The sequence below is a fragment of the Cystoisospora suis genome (genome assembly GCF_002600585.1).
Source record: "Cystoisospora suis strain Wien I chromosome Unknown contig_662, whole genome shotgun sequence".
NCBI lineage: Eukaryota > Apicomplexa > Conoidasida > Eucoccidiorida > Sarcocystidae > Cystoisospora > Cystoisospora suis.
This window is the reverse complement of record NW_027153463.1, coordinates 1-18,977: the sequence shown is the minus strand read 5'-3', so window position 1 is coordinate 18,977 and position 18,977 is coordinate 1. Positions and strand designations below refer to the sequence as shown.

General features: G+C 46.2%; 2 protein-coding genes across 2 annotated transcripts; one reads left to right on the top strand and one right to left on the bottom strand.

Annotated features, from left to right (window-relative positions):
* Positions 1-118: 118 nt before the first annotated feature.
* On the bottom strand, positions 119-2,074 carry CSUI_001636 (uncharacterized protein). The gene has a single exon (XM_068061841.1). The coding sequence runs from the start codon at positions 2,001-2,003 to the stop codon at positions 1,698-1,700; it is 306 nt and encodes a 101-aa protein (XP_067926184.1). The 5' UTR covers positions 2,004-2,074; the 3' UTR covers positions 119-1,697.
* Positions 2,075-2,253: 179 nt separating this feature from the next.
* CSUI_001635 (vacuolar transporter chaperone vtc2) lies at positions 2,254-17,168 on the top strand. The gene is made up of 11 exons (XM_068061840.1): positions 2,254-3,496; positions 4,475-5,752; positions 6,553-6,796; positions 7,435-7,644; positions 8,524-8,939; positions 9,248-9,330; positions 9,732-9,974; positions 10,932-11,524; positions 12,296-13,126; positions 13,602-13,665; positions 14,665-17,168. Exons 1-11 carry the CDS (start codon positions 3,315-3,317, stop codon positions 15,945-15,947), a joined length of 5,427 nt encoding a protein of 1,808 aa, XP_067926183.1. The 5' UTR covers positions 2,254-3,314; the 3' UTR covers positions 15,948-17,168.
* Positions 17,169-18,977: the final 1,809 nt, after the last annotated feature.

Below are 18,977 nucleotides of genomic sequence, written 5' to 3'. Positions count from 1 at the left end.
AAGTTGATTGGGCTATATGTCTCTTTTTTCCATCACAGGAAAAGAAGCGAAGGAGAAGTAACAGAGAAGACGAACGATGACATCATCTGCTTATTGATGTCCCCGACTTCTCTCCTTACGAAATATATTGAGTGAAAAAGAACTAACACTAGCCCGACGAAGCAAAAGGCTCCATGTCTATTTGTTTCCTGCCACCGCACTCACCCTTTCAAAATTCTATCTCTACCAGTTGTGATTTTGTATTGTGTTGAAGCTGCGGATGTAGATACTGCAAACTTCTTTTACGTGTGACAGCGGTAGGTATGTCTATGTGAGGTTTTAGTGTTATGAAGGATACGTTGATTCCTCACTTTCAAAACACAAGATGTCGAGGCATAATGTAGTCAGCCCATCCTCCTTCCTTCTAGACATGGTACCTCTTATCTTGTCTCCGATTATCTTATATATTACCTCAGCGATGTCTTTGCCAGACTCCATTCCTCTTCTTCTCTATGCCCCACCCTCTCGTTTCCTGTTCCCTCTTCAATGCCGATGGCCTTTATACAAAAACCTGACTATCGCTGTCTATTCAAAGACAAAATAAGTTCTTTCTTTCTTTTTCTTTCTTTCTTTCTTCCTTCGTGTTGGTCGCTCTTCTTAGAGAGGGCGGCGGGTCATCGTTTCGTATCTCTCTCCGAAGCCCCCCAACTCTTTATGAAAATTCACCTGTTCATTGTCTACAGCTTGTTTATATGTAGACGTGAGGACAGACAGAAGAATGACAATCGACATGTACGCTTCAAGTATCGAAAGACTTCCTCTTACATCTATACACCGCCTACATATAGATGCATAACCTACAGAACTACCGAGCAACCATAGCTATGTCGATGAAACTAAGAATGACGACATGCCTGGACATGAAACAAAGAGACAGAGCGAACGACTAGAGTCTGTCGTAAACCTCCGAGTTCTCTTCATCGTCTATTACTTGTCAGTGGAGAGAGAATCCATAGTGAAAAGGAAAGAAAGAAATCGAAGGTGAGAAGAGATCTTGTTCGTCATTTGCTTAGTCTAATTCCGAGAGAAACGCGGCCTTCTCCATCTGACAGGCATAGATAACCCGAGCAAGAAAAAGCGGATTCCATCCTTCTTCACATAATCGTGTAAGAAGAAGAAGAAGCTGGGGAGATGGTCCAAGAGAAGGAGATGAAGAACTTCTTGAACTCCCCCCTCCCCCTCCGTCTCCGGTCCCTTCTGGAAAGAGAAGATTCGAGACTTCTATCAAGAGGCCAAAAGCTTGTCGGGCTCGTGAAAGATCTTCGGATGTATACTGACTCTGTGCAGAAGACGACTTTTTTGTTGATGACATCGCGGAGAGAGAAAGGAAAGCCCAGGAGAGAAAGAAACTAAGGAATAAGAAGAGATACACTGAGAAGGGACGGAGACAGGGTACGCGAAAGGAGACGGTCAAGAGAAAGCCGAGTGTGCGGACGGTGGTCCCGTCGCGTTGCTGATGATGGAAGGAAGGAGAACACGGTCAAAAAGAAGAGGAGAAAAAAAAGAACAAGAAAGAGGAGAAAAGAAACAAGGAGAACTCGACTGCTGACGAGAGAAAAGTGCTTTGTCTTGATGAGAGAAAAACCAAGAAAAGAAAGAGAAAGGATGGATGACGAAAGGCAGGAGACAACCTGTAGAGAAACAGAAGCTTCACCCTTTCAGTGGTAGAGACATTTCTGATCTCGTAGAAGGAAAACCGTCTTTTCTTGGGAATCCTGCGGCGAGAGACAAACGTCACACGAAAGGGACAGTAAGTGACTGGAAGACGGAGCCTGGAGGACGTAGTGCATCCTGGATGAAGGAAAGGCGACAACCACACTGGCGAAAAAGAGCACGATGAAAAAAATAAGAAAGAGGAGAAGAGATAGAACGGAACTCAAGACTGTTGGACCGAAAAAGACGAAAGAAGAGGGACAAGACAGAAGCGAACGAAGAGGAGAAAGAAACAGCGAAAGTCGGCTCATGCAAACGGAGGGGCGTTCTGCTATCCGGCTGGAGAAAGATAAGCTAGGAGAAAACTTATTAGTAATATCTCTACCCTTCTTATCAAAGATCATAGTAAGTCTAATTCAAGGTTCTCCGGTGTGTATCTGCTCTCTGCATGTTTGTCTCGGCACCGCTGTTCTCCGAATATAGGGCGGGTTGGGAGAAGATTGACCCAGGGGGTTCCACGAAGAGAAAAAGCAAAGCAATCGATTCTTCTCTTCTCGTTCATCTTGTCACGCACCGCTTCATTCTTACCACCATCTTTCTGCGTGTGTTAAAGAACGATAAGTTTTGCAGTTTCTTCTTCCATCGATAATTTCCGGGAAATTCTTGGAGGCAGAAGAAAGGGATTCTTTTCCCTCTTGTGTGCTTCCCTGCTTTCGCATGTCGCTCTTTGGATCGGCAGTCTTTCTCCTCATTCAGCACACCACACATTCTTCTTTTTCTTTCTTTCTTTCTTGACTTAGACAGCCGTTCACCAGGCCTCTTTTTTCTCTCCTACATTTTTCCTTGGTCGGCTTTCTTTGTTTCTCAAGAGGGGGAAAGAGGCTTTCTGGAAGGGTAAGAGAGATAGAGGGAATTGAGTAGATGAAGCACATAGAGGAGAGGCGGGGATGTGGGACTTGTTGAGCACACAAGGAGAGAGTCGATCTATCTTCAAGAGGATTGTTTCAGCGGAGAAGTTACGAAGGGGCCAAGAGAAAAGGGTACGGGAGAAAAGAAGAGGTCGATGGGAAGAACGGATGTGGTGTAGAGACAAGCCTGACTCAAAGAGGATGCTGCTCTTCTTTGTTTCAGCAAAAACCGTCCAAGCTAAACACTTTTTCTCAATCCAACACTTTCACGCTGTCCTTTCTGGAAGATGATAGACTTCGGAAGAAAGAGAGAGAAGAAGAGAGGAAAGGAGGAGAAGGAAGAGGGAAGGGAGAGAGGTTTGCTAAACCTCTGTGTCTTTCATTTGTTGCTCTGCCCTTTCTCTACTTGACACATTCCTTTCTTTCGCTCTTCTAAGGCTAATCTATTGTGCTCTCTCCTCATACTTGTCTCTCCCGTAGAAAAAACCTCTGTTCGCCCCGGAAAAAACTCTGTTCTTTTCGTAGATCTCCTTCCTTCGACATTCCTCCTTTTTCTCCCTGTCATCTTCTCATATCATCCTTCCTTGTGCGTGCGCTTCCCGTCAAGTCTCTCTCTCTCTCTCTTTTCCTCTTCCTTTACACTATCTATCTGCCGTCGTACATACCTCGAGCTTTGTGTGAAAGAACAAGACCTCCAGAGAGACCTTTAGCGAGATGAAGTTTTCTAAGGAGTTGTCAGCGAGAGCTGATCTGCGTTTTTTGAAGGAGTATATCTCTTACAAAGAACTGAAGAAAGCTATCAAAGTTATTACAGGGAGTGACGTACATGTATGTACAGTCCGGGATGTTGTCTCAAACTTCAACCAGACAGATGCCCTTACAGGCTCTATGTTCAGGTAAGGCCATCGACGAACAATACGAACATTTCTTGCTCCATTTCTTGCTCTTTTTGTTGTTTGGAGCTAGTGCTTTTTTCTCATGGCGAGGAACAAGAAATCAGAATCTCTTTGAATTCTCCCCTGTGGCTCTCTCTCTGTATACGTATGTGCATCTATAATAGTCTCCCTCGAGTGAGAGGAAGAGAAGAAGGTGAAAGGTCAAATTCTCACAGGAGTAAGAGGAGCACTTCCCTTCAGTGATTCTCGGGATTTCACGGGTGACGAGGCAATAGATGGACGTTTCTCTGTGCGAGCTTCTTTAGATCTACCTGTCTGTATAGACACCCCATAGGATGAACAAGGAAGATCAGTGGATATGAGAGACGATTCAGTGTCTGTGACAGCCCTGTGAAGGTGGAGATCGTGTTCGTAGAGACACATTTCTTTTGGTGTCTTTGTATCGGCTTCTTGCGAGTCCTATCTAACTCTGCCTAGTCCTCGCCTCTGGTTGTTTCTTGCTTCCTCGTTCCATCACATGCGTGTGTCTACGCATACACGTACAGTAGCTCTTCGCTGTATACCTCCTGGATGTATATACGTGCTATGTGTAGATACAAGTAGCGGCTTCAGGGCCGGGGCTCTCTGACTCATATAGACATGTATATTCACCTCAGATACTTTCTCTATGAAGACTTACACACCTCGGCTACTCCATATAAGCCTCCATTGAACTCCTCCGTCTTAACCATTCCCTCTCTGTACATACCTCCCCCGCACATACCCGACATTACACTACGCTTATGATGTCTGTCTATGTATGATATACATGTATGAAGGGTTACTCTCTTGACTTACTGTCCTGAGAGAGAAGAACGAAGGTAAGGGAAGGAGATAGGTGTGTCTGTACGTGAAAACACGTACTCCTTTCCCTCTTATGTATGGAGAATCGATCAGTAGGGCATTTGTTCGACTTGTTCTGGGGTGTATATGCAACAGACCACCAGAGTCACGTTTCCAGGACCTACTGAATCATGAACTAGAGAAAGTCAATTCATTCTCTCGAGGCAAAATCTTTGAGATTCTGGGTGATCTTGATGACATCCATGAGGGGCTATCTTACCTTCACAACGCTCTTCTTCTCTTTCAAGGATGGTTAGATAAGAATGCTCTATCATCACCTTCATCCTCGGAGGGCGGTCAGGCGGTTTCGCCGCTTTCTTCAGAAGAGAAGAAGGAGAAGTATGAAGAGATTCAGAAGTATATCTTTCTTGCTTCAAGGGTTGTAGCGGAAGCAAGTGGCAGTTCGTACTACAAGGAAGGAGAGCAGCGGAAAGAGGCAGACGAACAAGATGACGATGGGGAGAAAAAGAAGAAGGAAGAAAACGATTTCTCTAGAGGTCGCCGTGATGAAGAAGATCAACGAGAAAAGAACCTTTACGAGGTCCGAAGTGAGGTGAGAGGAGGAACGGACGAAAAAGAAGAAGAAGATCTGAAGACAGAGACACGCCAGAGTAGAGAAGACATGAAGAGAAACAAGAAGAAAAACAACGATACTAGAGGGAGAAAAGGAGGTGAGAAGAGAGAGGATGAACAAGGAGGAGAAAAGTATTCGTTTGACTATGATGATGAAGAAGAGCAACAAGATCTTCTTTTGAATATCGCAAGTCAGCTATTAGAGCTAGAAAATTTACTTGACTTCCAGGGTCGGGAGGTTATTTTTCTCGATTCGTTTGTCCGACTCAACTTCACAGGTTTTCGCAAAATTACAAAGAAGTATGATAAACATCATAAAAGCTCAGCCGCAGGATGGTATATGTCACGCGTTGTACGACAGGATTTCATGAATTTGAACTTTTCTCTTCTTTTGTCACATCTTGCTAATGAATTTGCTTTTCTTTATACTCTCAAGAATCTTCTCTCTCATCTTCAACAGCATACTTTCTTTCCTCTCTCTTCTGACTTAGAAACGGGGAGTGGGGGGGGAGCAGAACAAGGGGGGGTGGAGGGGGTGAACAAGAAGGACCACCACAGAGGGAGTAATGTTGATGGAGATGGTCATGGTGATGAGAAAGAAAAAGAAGAAGGCGTTAACGAAGTAGATGCATCAGTACAAGACAAGAAAGGAAAAGGAAGAAAAGCTGGCGATGGGGCTCTGTTCTATTCCCCGATAGGGGGGGGGAGTGAATGGGGTGGAGAAGAAAAAGAAACAGGTTCATCTGAAGGCGATCCATTCATATGTAGAAAGTATCTTGTTCCTCCCGATGAACTGATGAAGTAAGTTCAGTATAAGTGAGAGAGAAATTCATGACAGTACACGTTTGAAGATAAAGGTCTTCTATGATGTATGTATACACTTCTTGTATGTACGTATGAAAATGTATGTATGGGGTGCAGGATGTCTACAGGTAGTGCAGCTATCCCTTCAGTCGATGGTAGGGACAGGAGTGATGGTGTAGCGTGTGATGGACAGAAAGAAACAAGCAACGCTCTTTTCCGCTATGCAGACACCCCGAGGTGTATGCACACACAACTTCCCGTGATCCATCCTCTTGATTTGGGCAGGTTTGATCTCCTTCGTTAAGAACAGACTTGAAGAGAATCTCAATGGTGTGTGACCCTCTCTATGTATTCTTTCTTTGCTCCTACGTTTACGGTCGGTGACTTGGGAATGGCAACGAACCATAGCCGGCTTCAAATGTGTGGAGGAAGGATCGAAACCAAGTAGGTATGCTTGTTTGCGATTGATTCGGACATAGGTTCGGATAGACAGGTAGGTATATAGATAGGCTTAGCTAAATGGTCGCCCGGTAGACACAGAAACACAGACGGACAAATACGAAGAAGGCGTAGATAAGCGGGTATACAGAGATCCAGTAGATATGTAGATAGAACTAGAATCAAGATGCATATACACGTTCATAGTCCTGGGAGATGCTCCCCTCCGTACCGGTCCCTGTTGAGGTGTACGTACGGTTGGTGTGCATGCGTCTCTGTCCCTCTTTGTTCTTGTAGTCAGGACTCTCCTATCTTGTCTCTGTTTGCGAAACTTCCTTTTTTTTCTTTATCTTTACTAGGATCAAGGTGTTCGTTGCAAAGCATCTCTCTCTCACGGTGGCTGGGGGTGTGCATGTGACTTCGCCTTCTACGAGTCAAGAGGACAGAAGAAGTTTCATCGCCCAAACTAGTCTTTTGTCTGCAGAAGAAAAGGAGAAGGAAAGAGAGAAGAAGAAGAAAACGGCTGTCGTTCTAGGAGGAGGGAAGATTCCTACGTGGGAAGTCTATCTAGAGAATGATGAATTCTTCTTTTACATCTCAACAGTAAGAAACAAGTTCAAGAGCATCCTGTCTCTCTCTCCATCGCCAGAAAAGCACATACATCTCCTGATATACATACACAGACAAACACATTCATTCATAGACATACATATTCATCCGTAGACATACATACATACTCATACATAACTCTCGCCACTTTCCTAGGCGGGTTGTTGAAGGAGGTGACCACTGAGCCAGGCGACTTCCCTCTCTCCGTTTGTTATGCCTACAACTTGCTGTGAGTTTCGTCATGCACTTTCTCAACTCCCTCTGGCTGGCTCTCTTCCTTTGTATCTATCAACATATATGTGTATAGCCATCTACAGAACTACATACCTCGATAATCAACTATCCAAAGACCAACACGGCGTCCTGTATGTCTCCATAGTTATATGTAGTTTGTGTGCACTCACGAACATGTATGTATATATTCGAATTCAGATCGCGTTCGAAGGGGAAAGATATCCGTATCTACATGTACAGATACATATGTATGTATCGGTTATGTATATTGCTTAGCGGCCGGGTACGCCTGTTCGTGGGCACCAACGAGGCGTGCCCTTCGGCTCCCGTTATGGCGCCTTGACATGTTTGAGACCAAGCACACGAGAAACTGTTTCACTTTGTTTCTTTCTTTCTAGCGCCCATGGATCACACCGGCATTGCTCTCTGAGAAGGAAGAGGAGAGCGGAAGGAGTGAGAGTTCTATGAAGCCTCGTATTCCTCGTGTACGCTGGCAGGGTCAAGCTGCCCTTGCGTCTAGCTCACGTCTGGTGGTCCTTGAGCTTTCTCATCCTGATGAAGCCTCATGGGATCTTCAGGAAGATGTCATTTTTCATCCCTCTCCTCTAGTAAGTGCTCTCCTTGCTTCATACAATCGCGTTGATAGATACATGCGTCTATACCTTTCCGCACGTTAGTGTCGACTCTCACTCATCTCATTCCATTTGCGTCCGTCATTCACCCTGTCTGGGAGAAGAAGAAGAAGACGGCTTATCACTTCTTTGGATGTTTTTCTGGTAGTGGTGTTCGTGATGGATGCCGTACCATGTCTCTTTTCTTCTTCAGTCACTCGGCATAGAAGCCTTCCTACTTAACACCCACGCGATTCCCTCTGAGAATCTGATATGATCTAGCCATCAGACACACATCTCGATCGTCGTCATGGCTAGCTGAAGAAGCGAGACGCACAAACCTAACGTTATATCGCAAGCCGACCAAATCCGCTGTATTGTTGGTGGGCTCATCTTTCTTTTTGCTCGCATGCGGAACGACGCGTCTCCCCTCCACTCACGGCACTCACTGCTGCCTTGGATGAAGGAAGGCGCTAGTCATACATGGAGACATATGTGTATTATCTAGAGATTCACGTCTGTGTATATAGTATATAGAGAGATATGGGAATGTACATGTAGGATGCTATGTATGGGTGTGGGTGGTTATGTCTATGAAGACTTCCATGCGCGTGCCTCCGAAGACTTTTCTGCGTGTGTAAATGTGAATTTCGAAGGAAACTTTGGAAGAAATCCTGTTTGCTATTGTTTCTTACACCTCTCGTCTCGTTGTTCTCCTTCTTTGTCATGTCACCTATCTCCTCAGCCAACCTTCACCCTTCATCAAGTGTACATACACCGCACAGCAGTCTCTCAGACCTGTGAAGTTCAACAACTCGACATTTGTTTTAGCCTCATTCCTTTGCTTTGTATCGTTTCTTTTCTCTTTTGGTATAGACTCGTGGAAGCGCCGGCTCATCAACGTCTCCATCGTCGCTTACTCCTCCTTCTCCCTTCAGCACTGTCATCTCGCAAAAGCATCTCCAGTCTCTTCTGCAAGGTCGTTTTGCAAGCCTTGAGGCTTTCCTTAGTGAAGTCCTCAACTCCGAATATGCGATGTCTTCCTTATCCTTCCAGGGAAATCAACAGAGTCGTGTTACCTCGTCTGCTGTCGTAGCGGATCATTCGTCCGGGGTAGATGGAGTTGCGAAGAAAGGCGAAGAGAAAGAAAAGAACGAGAAGCAAGCAGAAGAAGAAAAGAAAAGAAAAAGGAAAGATAATATGCGGGGTGTTTTGACAGCAGTGTGGGAGGCAGTTCAAAATAGAAAAGTCAAGCCATGCGTAAGGACTTGGTTCTACAGAACTCAATATAGGTAGGTGTATATACACTTATTCTACAAGCATGCAGACTATGAAGTCAAGTGGAGATTTATCTACCTACATGGCTGTATTTATACAAGTGTGTGAGGTTATCAGTCTCTCCCGGTTCTTAATGTATATCCATATCAGGTAGGCTCCAGTGTATAGAGGTATTTGTTTATATGTCTCCATGAAGATATACATGCACCCCGCCTTTCCACTCTTCATACCCACCGTACACTGAAGCGAGAGAGATAGCCACACAGCTGTTAACATCTCGGATGACAGAAAGGGTAGGCTCTGTCGTTTTTTCTCTTTCCAGGAATGAAGATGGTACTGTCTACATCAATGTCGATGAAGACGTCCGCTTCTCGAGAGAGCTCAATCGTTCACTGCCGGCGACCCGTGAGTTCTCTCCTCTCCACACTCTTCTTGTTATTCGGTCCTTCCTCGTTCTTTTTCTATGCTGTCGTCTCTTTCGAGATTTCTCCCCATATGTATGTGGCTATGTAAATATGTATGGCTGTAGTGGGATGCGTGCGGCAGACGTTCAGTTGTATGAATCGACGCTACGTATGGATGCGTCTATATGCAGGAAGATCCAGTAAGATGGGGCGCATACACAACTGTAGAACGTTGTACCCTTGTTTGGGCTTGCATATATATATATATATATATATGTAATGCATGTGTGTGAGTATAGTTCAAGGGTCTCTCATTCTCAGAATAACATCAAAAGGATCCTGCCGTCTGCTGTACGCGTTTTCTCATTCTTTCTGTCTCTTTCGCTTTCTCTGTGTCTTTAGAATGGCTTCGCTCGGAAACAGAAGCCTTAACAGCGGATGATGTGCAAGCGTTTCCATGGGGCATCTTGAATATCTCCTATCCTTCATCTTCGTCCTCATCCTCATTCAGCTCTCTTCTTCAGCTCCATCGATACCCTTCTCTTTCACAAGAAGATCTTCCTGCTTTGCCACCTTCCTCTCCTTCAGCCTCTTTCTCTTTCTCTTCCAGAAAGACCTTTGATGACTTGCTAAGTGAAATGATAGGTAACAAGCAATCTTCTTCTCACGTCGTCTGCTCTTTTTTGCTTTTCTCTGCTGGTGTCTTGTCAAACAGCACATGCGTGCTTTTCTTGTTTTCCTCCTCTCTTGCTCTCTTCCTTACTTTCTTCGTCTTCGTTGGTCGAAGTGGATCTTTGCCTAACTAAAGAAATGTGAAGATATTACTCTTGCGTGTGTGAAAGCAGCGCCGTCACGCAGATACCTGTTTCCTAGCAGATGGCAACCAAGGAACGTGAGGAGATTCATAGACTCATCTCACAGCTATGTGAATATAGACATCTATATATAGCGTGTGTTCTTGACTGTACTGAAGATCTTCATGAGTGGAATACTTACTTGCCATGCTCATCTCGTGTCGGACCCGTACACAAGGATCTATGTAGATGTGTATCTAAGTATATATCTATATCGCTCTATAAAGTACACTGACATAAACATCTACATACATACGTATATCCATGTTGGAGCGGTGGGCTAGAGGTGTAGCTGTCGGTATGTTTAGTAACTCCTCTTTTCCCGGCAGAAGATGGCAGGAGCAGAGGCTCGAAAGGCAGAGGAGTTGCAGAAGATCCGCATCTGAGGGGAGAGAAGAGGATGGGGTGCCCACAGAGTGAGCGACTTCTAGCTGTATATACAGCTCGAATACTCTCTGCATTTCCTGTTTTCCTGTCTCTCCTCTGCTTTTGCTTTCACGCGGACTTCTGGCGGTGTGCAGAAAAGCCTGTTGTTTTGTTGTGCGTTTCCTCTTCGTTCGGCTCAAAAGAGCGTAGAATTTCTCAGCTTAGTAGAGAAAAGATTTGACTGCCGTTATTCCGTGTGTTCTAGTTGGGTAGCGGTGGGACAGGCTTTCTCGTATACGAACGAATGAGGCATCTCTATGTGGTGTATCTACAGTGTGTGTTTGTATGGATGATGTTTTTCTCTTGGTCTTTGACCGGTTAGGTCTTTCTACCGTGACGGAAGTACGAGGATTTTCGCTTTTCGCCCATGGCGTCGGGTGTATGTACACCGCAAAGCTGCGCAGGTTGGAGCAGCGAAGCTTGGAGCAGTCTTCCTTACAGGCGTCGGGACTTGAATCAGCGGACGCGGAGGGAAAACGAGAAGAAGATCGTCTTCAGAAAAGAGCTGACAAAGAACTTGTTACTTCTCCTTCTTCCTCTCGGGGCCTTCTTCTTCCTCCTTGGTTGGCTTACACGAGTAGCGGGGCGATGTATGATGAAGATAGCGAAGAAGAAGGAAGAGGGAGGGGAGAGGACAAGGAGAGAGAAGAGACGGAACAAGGGAAAGACAGGATGTCTTCTGATGGCAAGAACAAGACAAGCCATCATGGCACCAGAAGAGAAATGTCAGAGAGAGGAGAAGGAACGGGGGGTGAAGGAGAAGGAAGAAAGCAAGAAAGCCGCGGTAGACGAGGAGGAGGAGAGATGAACGACGATGGAATGATGCTGAGAGGGTATAGAGGAAGTGCCGTAGATGTCGTTCATAAAGGAACGTCTGCGTCTCTTGTTCATGAATTGCAATCACGTGCTCATGAGGTAAGCAAACTCCTTGTTGTCTGGTGGCATATCACGTCCTCCCTAGAACTCTCTCTCTGATACACACATTTGTATGTCTACACATATATGTCAACCTCCAAACACCGACACAGATAGAGTGTGCGCGAGTAGATGGTAGAGGGAGAGAGAAAACAAGATACGCTAGATGCCGGAAGCAAGCCGCGTGTGCATTCGAGGCATCGTCTTCTCCCCTGGTAGCCTATATATATATATATATGGTTTCTAGATATATGTGAGCATACATATGTACGGACATTTCTACACATGCAACGGTGCACACGAGAGCGGACGTACACACACCGCGTCGTCTGCATATCTGTACGTACTATCGAGGCGGGCAGACATCCGTCTAGTACTGTTACTCCTACTACCATGACGACTATTATCATTACTAGTAGTCGCACCAGTACCACCATGCAACCGGACAGTACGCGATACATCCGGAGGCTAGATGGATTTGAACAGGAAAGACACGGCGTGTACATACAGTCGGGTAGGGAGTTCAAAGGACGAATTCTCGACAAGCAAGCCTGTGTGAGAGAGGCGAGATGGAGATAAGAGGCGAACGCAAATACCTCACGAAACTTCACTTCAGGTCATCTAGACGGAATGAATGCTCATACCAAGGTATAACTATAGTCGTGTCTACAGATAGAGATACAGAATCGAAACAAAAACTTCACGAGAGCATGTCCCTTACACAAGCTCATTTCTCTCTTTCTTTCTTTCTTTTCTTTTTTTTCTTCTAAGTGTCCTCCATCTGTAACAACGTCGGAGTTTGATCATCACCATCATCATCCGGCAGGGGGTGCATCGTCAGGTGGCCCGCCCTGTTGCCAGTCTCGTAGATCTTCAGGCCTGTATACCTCAACACCTCTTCTTCTTTCCACATCTTCTCCTGGTCCTCTACATCCTTCTTCTTCGTCGATCCTTGAAGGCAGTGCTCTATATCGTCCGCCTAATACGGCGAGAACTTTACTTCGACAACCTTTATTAGGAGAAGGAATGAGACAAGAAGAAGAACAAGGTGCTGGGAGAGGGCGTGAACCTTCTTCTTCTTCTCTTTTTTCACGTCCGTCTCATCGTTCCGTTTCTTGGTATACAGCTTGTTTTCGTCCATCCTGGTGTCGGCGTTTGTGTGGTGCGGGTCTGTTTTCTTCTTCTCCTCCTCTTCGTGAAGAAAATCACACGTCGTCATCAACGCCTACTCGAGGAGATGTCGAAGGGAATAGTCCCAATAGCAGAAGGAGAGGTACAGCAGGGGGTCGCTGTAGACGTTTAGCTACATGTCTTTTCCCTTGGAATAAGAGAAGATCTGCACGACGACTTATCCATCCTTCGTATTCTTCTACATCTCCTCAAGCTGGAAACTTAGTAGGACCAGGAAGCGGAGGTGCGACTGTCCGTGTTGAGCCCAAGACCTTCTTTGCTAATGAAAGGACTTTACTTCAATGGATGAATACAGCAGTTCTTATTGCAACACTCTCGATCACTCTTATGAACTTTGGAGATCCTATAGGAAGACTGGCAGGCCTCGTTATGGCTCCTGTCGCTGTCTTCTTTATCGCCTATTCCTTCTGGGTAAGCAAATCAAAATGACTTCAGAGTGGAAGGGCCTTCAAGAAAATAAAAAGTAGCAGAAGACGTCGGAGTAGAGTCTCTTCGTTCCACATAGATCACCGGTGCTTACTAGAGGAGTGCACGATACACGGATGAGGTGAGATAGATCTAGCCCTGTATACTCATGTATAGACGTGTACACATGTGTGTGTGTAGATACGCTCATGGATGTAGACGGAGGTTGTTTCTGCATACCTCTGCCCCCTGTCGGCCGGTACTGTCCTGTAGGGAGATCCTGTGCTATGCGTACGAGGCAAATAGACTTGTAGGTATCTATTGATCTACATACACATAAAGATGACCGGGTCAACAGTATGGCTGTGGGATGCGTGTGGAGAAATCTTGGCTAAGACCCTGCATAAAAGACTCCACTGTATGTGTAGATATCTTGTCTTGAGTATACATCGGATGTTTGATCTACTCTGCATGCGTTCAGGTGTATCTACGCCGAGCACGAGCTTTGGAGAGAAAAGAGCCTATCAATTACAACGATAAGCTTGGTGTGTTAGCACACTCAATTCACCTCTCTGTCATTTTTGGTGTGGAACCTCTATAGATCTCTTCCTCCTCTCCTTTCTCTCTTTGTCTCGTCTCTAGTAATCACGTACTCGGCTGGACACTGATGTGTAAGACTCTTCGTGCATTGCGGAACGGATCTACGTCTAACACATGCGGTGTTCCTGTGTGTAGGTGGCTATCAGCTAGAGTCGTTACACTTTAGAGTTTGTATGTCTCTCTGTCTATACACCTGTCTGTATGTGGAAGGAGACGATGATCGTCTTCTCTCCTTTCTCCCATATGCATGATAGTTACACACACCCCTGGAGGAAGGGGTACATTGCGTTAAGTCAATGAGAGAGCGTTTTTCTGGTGTCGTCGTAGCTTTGGTACCGATACCTTGCAAACCAAGTATGTGCAGATGTTTGTGCATGCAGACATATCTATACATGTATGTGCCTGGATCGATGGATAGACAGATAGATAGATAGATAGCCATCTTCTTTATGGGAACACAAGGAGAGGCTCTAGAGAAAGTGTACGTTCATAGGGGGAAGTCGTGTTTCCTGGGAGACCTTCTCGTGTTTTTTGTATCCGTATCATTATCAGCATGCGTGCCTCTACATTGATCAAGCAAAGCACACCGACAGACAGTCAGTTCCTTACTGGGAAGTATACGTATGCATGCGGTAGTATATGCATCTGGTGCTATATATATGTATAGAAATGCCAATACATGTATATGCATGTAGACATATATATGTATATGATATAGGTGGTTGGAAAGCGGTGAACGTGTACGCCTTGATGTCCTTCAAAGGGAGAAGTCGTGTGAATTTCTATGGCTTTCCTTCTTAATGTTGTCGGTTGTTTCTTCTCTTGCTGATCTTGCCTGCTTCCTATAGAGTAGTGCCAACAGATCAGATATCTTGTGTTCGATCCCTTCCTCATCACTACGTTGTTTCATTCCTTCTCTTTTTCTTGTTTGCTGTTCTTATCAGGTCCGTCTATTCTCGTTTTGACTTTAGTTTGTTCTTTAACTGGAGTTATTCTTTTGAATGTCTTATACCCGGATGAGAAACATCCAGGTCATACATTACCCCCTTCGAATATTGATCAAGATACAAAGACATCGATCTCTCCGTCTTCAGCTCTTTCTCAATCGGTGACGGATTCTTCTTCTTCTTCTCCTTCTTCCCCCTCCTTCTCGATCGCTTCTTATTCTCCTTCTTTATCGTCTTACCCTGGCACTACTTCCTCGAAGGTTTCCTTCTCTTCGTCTTCTTCTGAGCCTTCATCTGTTGTATCTCCACCTATACCAGAAAGCGTGACATCAGCAGCCCTAGCATCTATTGCTGCACTCCAAGCAGCATCAGCAGCGGTCTCTTCATTTACACAGAATGAAGCACATTCTCAAGAGCTTTCCAAGTTTGTGAATTTCTCTTCTTCAGCTAATCTTCATGCCAAGGCTGCGTATGCCTATGCAGAGGCAGCCCGGGCTGCGGCTCTTGTAGCTAAACAGGTTGCCGGGGAGGGGGAGAAGAAGAAAAAGAAGGCAGACACTCGACACCAGGAGTTTGCAGGTACTGGTGTAGACTCTCATAAGAAGAACTCTGAAAGGAGAGGAGAAAGAAGACGAGGAAAAGAAGAAGAGGTGGATGAAAAAGATAGACACAGACATGAGAAGACAAGGAGAGAAGAAGAGATGACAAAGGAGGAGCGAGACAGGGAGAAGACAGATGAACACAGTAAGGAAGATGACCCGAGGGAGATGCATGAAGAGAAGAAGAAGAACAAGCATCTTCTTCAAAAAAGAACGGGAGAGAGTGGAAAGAGAGGACAGATAGATACGGGCAGAAAAGCTGAAGAATTTGAAGAGAGCGACTCTTCTTCGTCATCAGGGAAAGAGGAGAGTTCTGATGTCTATGAGCATCACAAGGACAGTAGACATCATGTGTCTCATTCATCCCCGCATAGAAAAGAGAAGAAAACGAGAGCCTCTCCATCAGGCTTGAAGTCCGCAGAGAAAAAAAAAGCTCTCCATACTGGGAGAGGAGAGCAGCATTATTTCACATCGGACCATAGTCGTCTTCATACGTCAGCAGGAAAACAGCAAAGAGAAGAACACGGTGATCAATCTCAAGATAAAAAGAAGAGAGAAAACGAAAACCATTCTGAAGAAAGGAGAGACCCTCAGTCGTCTTCTATGTGGTCAGGGCTGATTAATGGTAATGAAGATACACACAATAAAGAGATTGAGCATGCCGTAGACAGAGAGATCTAACTGATGTATATATATATATATATATCGGAAGGCAGCACTCTCTCTACGTATGTAGAGAGAGAGGAGATGCCTTCCGTGAGAGAGGGAGAAAAGGAGGAAGAATCGCGACGAAAGAGTAGAGTGAGCAGGAGAACTGAAGTGAGGTAGATGGCATTATTTAAAGAGAGAAAGCAAAGACGAGAAACTGGTCAAGAAGGAGAAAGAGAGGAAATCGATGAAAAACAGGGGTTAGAGCGCCCGTCGTTTCCCCTCCGAGTAAACAGTCAAACACTTGCTTGGGCGAAGAGCAGTGTTGAGGAGTAGCAAGAGACGCCATATAGAAGGACAGCCTCCTCGATGAGGCGGGAGGCATGAAGAGAGTATTTACTAAACAGTCATGAATGAGGAGGATGAGTTGGAAAATAGTGTCTTGACGCTCAACAAAGAGACATGAGGGTGAGACAGTGAAAAAAGAAGAGAGAGCATGACGGCTGGGTATGCTGTTCGCAGTCAAGAGGGGTTCAAAGGAAGGTCCGGCAGGCAGGCAGGCCTCCGTTGTTCTACGAGTTTCATACATAGATGTATCTGACCATGTAAGATATGTGTGCGTAATGGGGTAGTTACACTGAGACGTATAAGTAGGTATATGTAGATGGGTATGTAGATATGTATATAGATGTTTCATTTTGAGAAAGGCTGGCTAAACATGGGTCAGGAAGCAGTAGAGGATTTCATAGAAATCTTCACCCCTTTGAAAACCAGGCTACAAGGCAGCATCACCGTCCTCGTAAGGATGCGTGAACTGCCGACAGACTCACAGGAGTGCACGCTTTTTGATCCTCTGCAAGACTCTTACCGTCTGACGTGCGCCGATCCGCCCCGCTATCCTCGCGTGTCCTGTGGTTGCTCAATCGCCTACGGCACATCGTTGCTGGTGAGAGCTCACAGTGAGGAGCAACAGAACACCCACAGGAAGGAGGGAAGAGGTGTTGAAAGTGGGGTATGTGAGTAGGAGAGTGAGAAGCCGCTGGAAGTCGTTGTATCTGTGCGAAGGCCCTAGACTACAGGCTGAGGGTTCAAGATTTTCTCGAGTCTACTTGATGTGAGGTAACGAGGGGAAAAGAGGAGCGCGGAAGAATTTTCCGTGACCTAAGCATCTCAACTTGTGTAATGCAGTGCTTGGTTGCTGTCCAGGAAGACTTTCACGTTGGGACTTTCCTTACTGTGTTAATCCTCTCTTCGTCCATATCTACTGGATACTGCAGACTCCGAAGGGAATAGCTTTGCACTCGAGGTGTAATCGAGCCTCTCATAACGAAGAGCAGACCGGTTCCTGGATAACACGGAGGCTGTCTTCCTTTTAGACTGCCCGTGGAAAGGCCACTTGGCATCTCATGAACACAAGCCTTTCATTTTGTAGTTGCGTCACAGGGCCCCCAGTTCCGAGAGCTGCCGGGGGCGATATGTATCAATGTCTACGACAAGCAAGGGAGGAGTAACAGGACCTCGCCAGGGCATGGTGGTCAAAAGGCTGCAGTCAGTCCTGTCCAAGTTGGCAACAAGAATGTTGACCTGATCGGGATGGACGTGACGAAGGGTACATCCAACCTATATGCAGAGAAGTTCTGCGTATTCCCGGGAAACAAGTAGGAGGGTGAGGTCGTGGTGGGAGCTGTACAGCTTCTAATGCACCCAGTATAACTAAAAAAAAGGACTGTCTTCGCAGTAGAACTTGGGTGGCTCTCGCAGAGCGAAGATTCACTTGTTAGCCCACTTTGTAGTGACTTTCAGAACTTTGACTACTCTCAAGGCACAGCATAAGCACTCTCGGTTCTCATTCGAGGCTGGAGGTGTATGCACTGGGAGGTGTTATTGTGCTGCAGGCGAGGGTTTGTATGACAAGGGGCCTGACCGAAAGACAGAACGCTGATTGAGATGAGGAACTGCTGCGTACGGAGGCATGGTCAAAATTGCCAGCTTCTGACTGTTCTGGTGCACCCTTTCTAGTTTCCATGCACCCAAGGTCAGCTGTAGGGACGTGCCCCGTACGTTCACCTCAAAGTGGACAGCGATCTTCGATCTCACAGCGACAGTTGGGTCCTCTTTCGTAATTAACTTAGCACGAGAAAGGCAGCTGTCTACTCTCCCGTCCACACAAGAACATACAAAGGCGACACGGGTCCCTACGCAGAATCTCGTACAGGAGACAAGCTAGTGCTTCGCCTGCTCGGTCACTCCTGAGACAGTGGCAGGAATTGGGTGACGCAATCGTGTTAAGAGAAGATGTTCTTACCTGACCGAGCGACGCCCCTTCTTCGACGACAGCCAAACAAAAATCACACTTTTGACGGACCTCAGCTGGAGAACTTCCCGGATAAAAGCTGTCAGCAAACCACCTTCAGAACAAAATAATTTCAGCGTCAGTAGTCCAGGGGTAGGATGCAACCCTCCCAAGGTTGCGACCCGGGTTCGAGTCCCGGCTGACGCAGACGCGTGTACCTAACCTCGTAACAGATCCTGACTAGGAGAACATCTTCGTATCCCGTGCTGCTGAAACGCGACCAGCGAACCCGAGGAAGTCTTCGGGGTGTAGGGTTTAGACTTGCTTTTCAGCGTCAGTAGTCCAGGGGTAGGATGCAACCCTCCCAAGGTTGCGACCCGGGTTCGAGTCCCGGCTGACGCATGCTCGTATAACTAGCTTCTCAGCATATCCTGGTTAGAGAAGAGCATCTTGTCTCGTAATCTGCGGCTGAAATGCAACCAGCGGAACCGGGGAAGTCTGGGAGGTGTAGGGTCTAACAGCATTCACCAGCGTCAGTAGTCCAGGGGTAGGATGCAACCCTCCCAAGGTTGCGACCCGGGTTCGAGTCCCGGCTGACGCAAACGCATGCACTCAGCGTAAGGGATCCTGGTTAGAAGAACAGCCTCATGTCCCGTGATCTGCGGCTGAAATGCGACCAGCGAACCCGAGGAAGTCTTCGGGGTGTAGGGTTTAGACTTTCTTTTCAGCGTCGGTAGTCCAGGGGTAGGATGGAACCCTCCCAAGGTTGC

Excerpts from the sequence above, each read along its gene's own strand:
- CSUI_001635 (XM_068061840.1), top strand. The coding sequence starts at position 3,315 with ATGAAGTTTTCTAAGGAGTTGTCAGCGAGAGCTGATCTGCGTTTTTTG. Across the intron at positions 7,645-8,523 it reads TTTTTCATCCCTCTCCTCTA|ACTCGTGGAAGCGCCGGCTC; the intron begins GTAAGTGCTCTC and ends CTTTTGGTATAG. Across the intron at positions 11,525-12,295 it reads TGCAATCACGTGCTCATGAG|TGTCCTCCATCTGTAACAAC; the intron begins GTAAGCAAACTC and ends TTTTCTTCTAAG.
- CSUI_001636 (XM_068061841.1), bottom strand. The coding sequence starts at position 2,003 with ATGAGCCGACTTTCGCTGTTTCTTTCTCCTCTTCGTTCGCTTCTGTCT.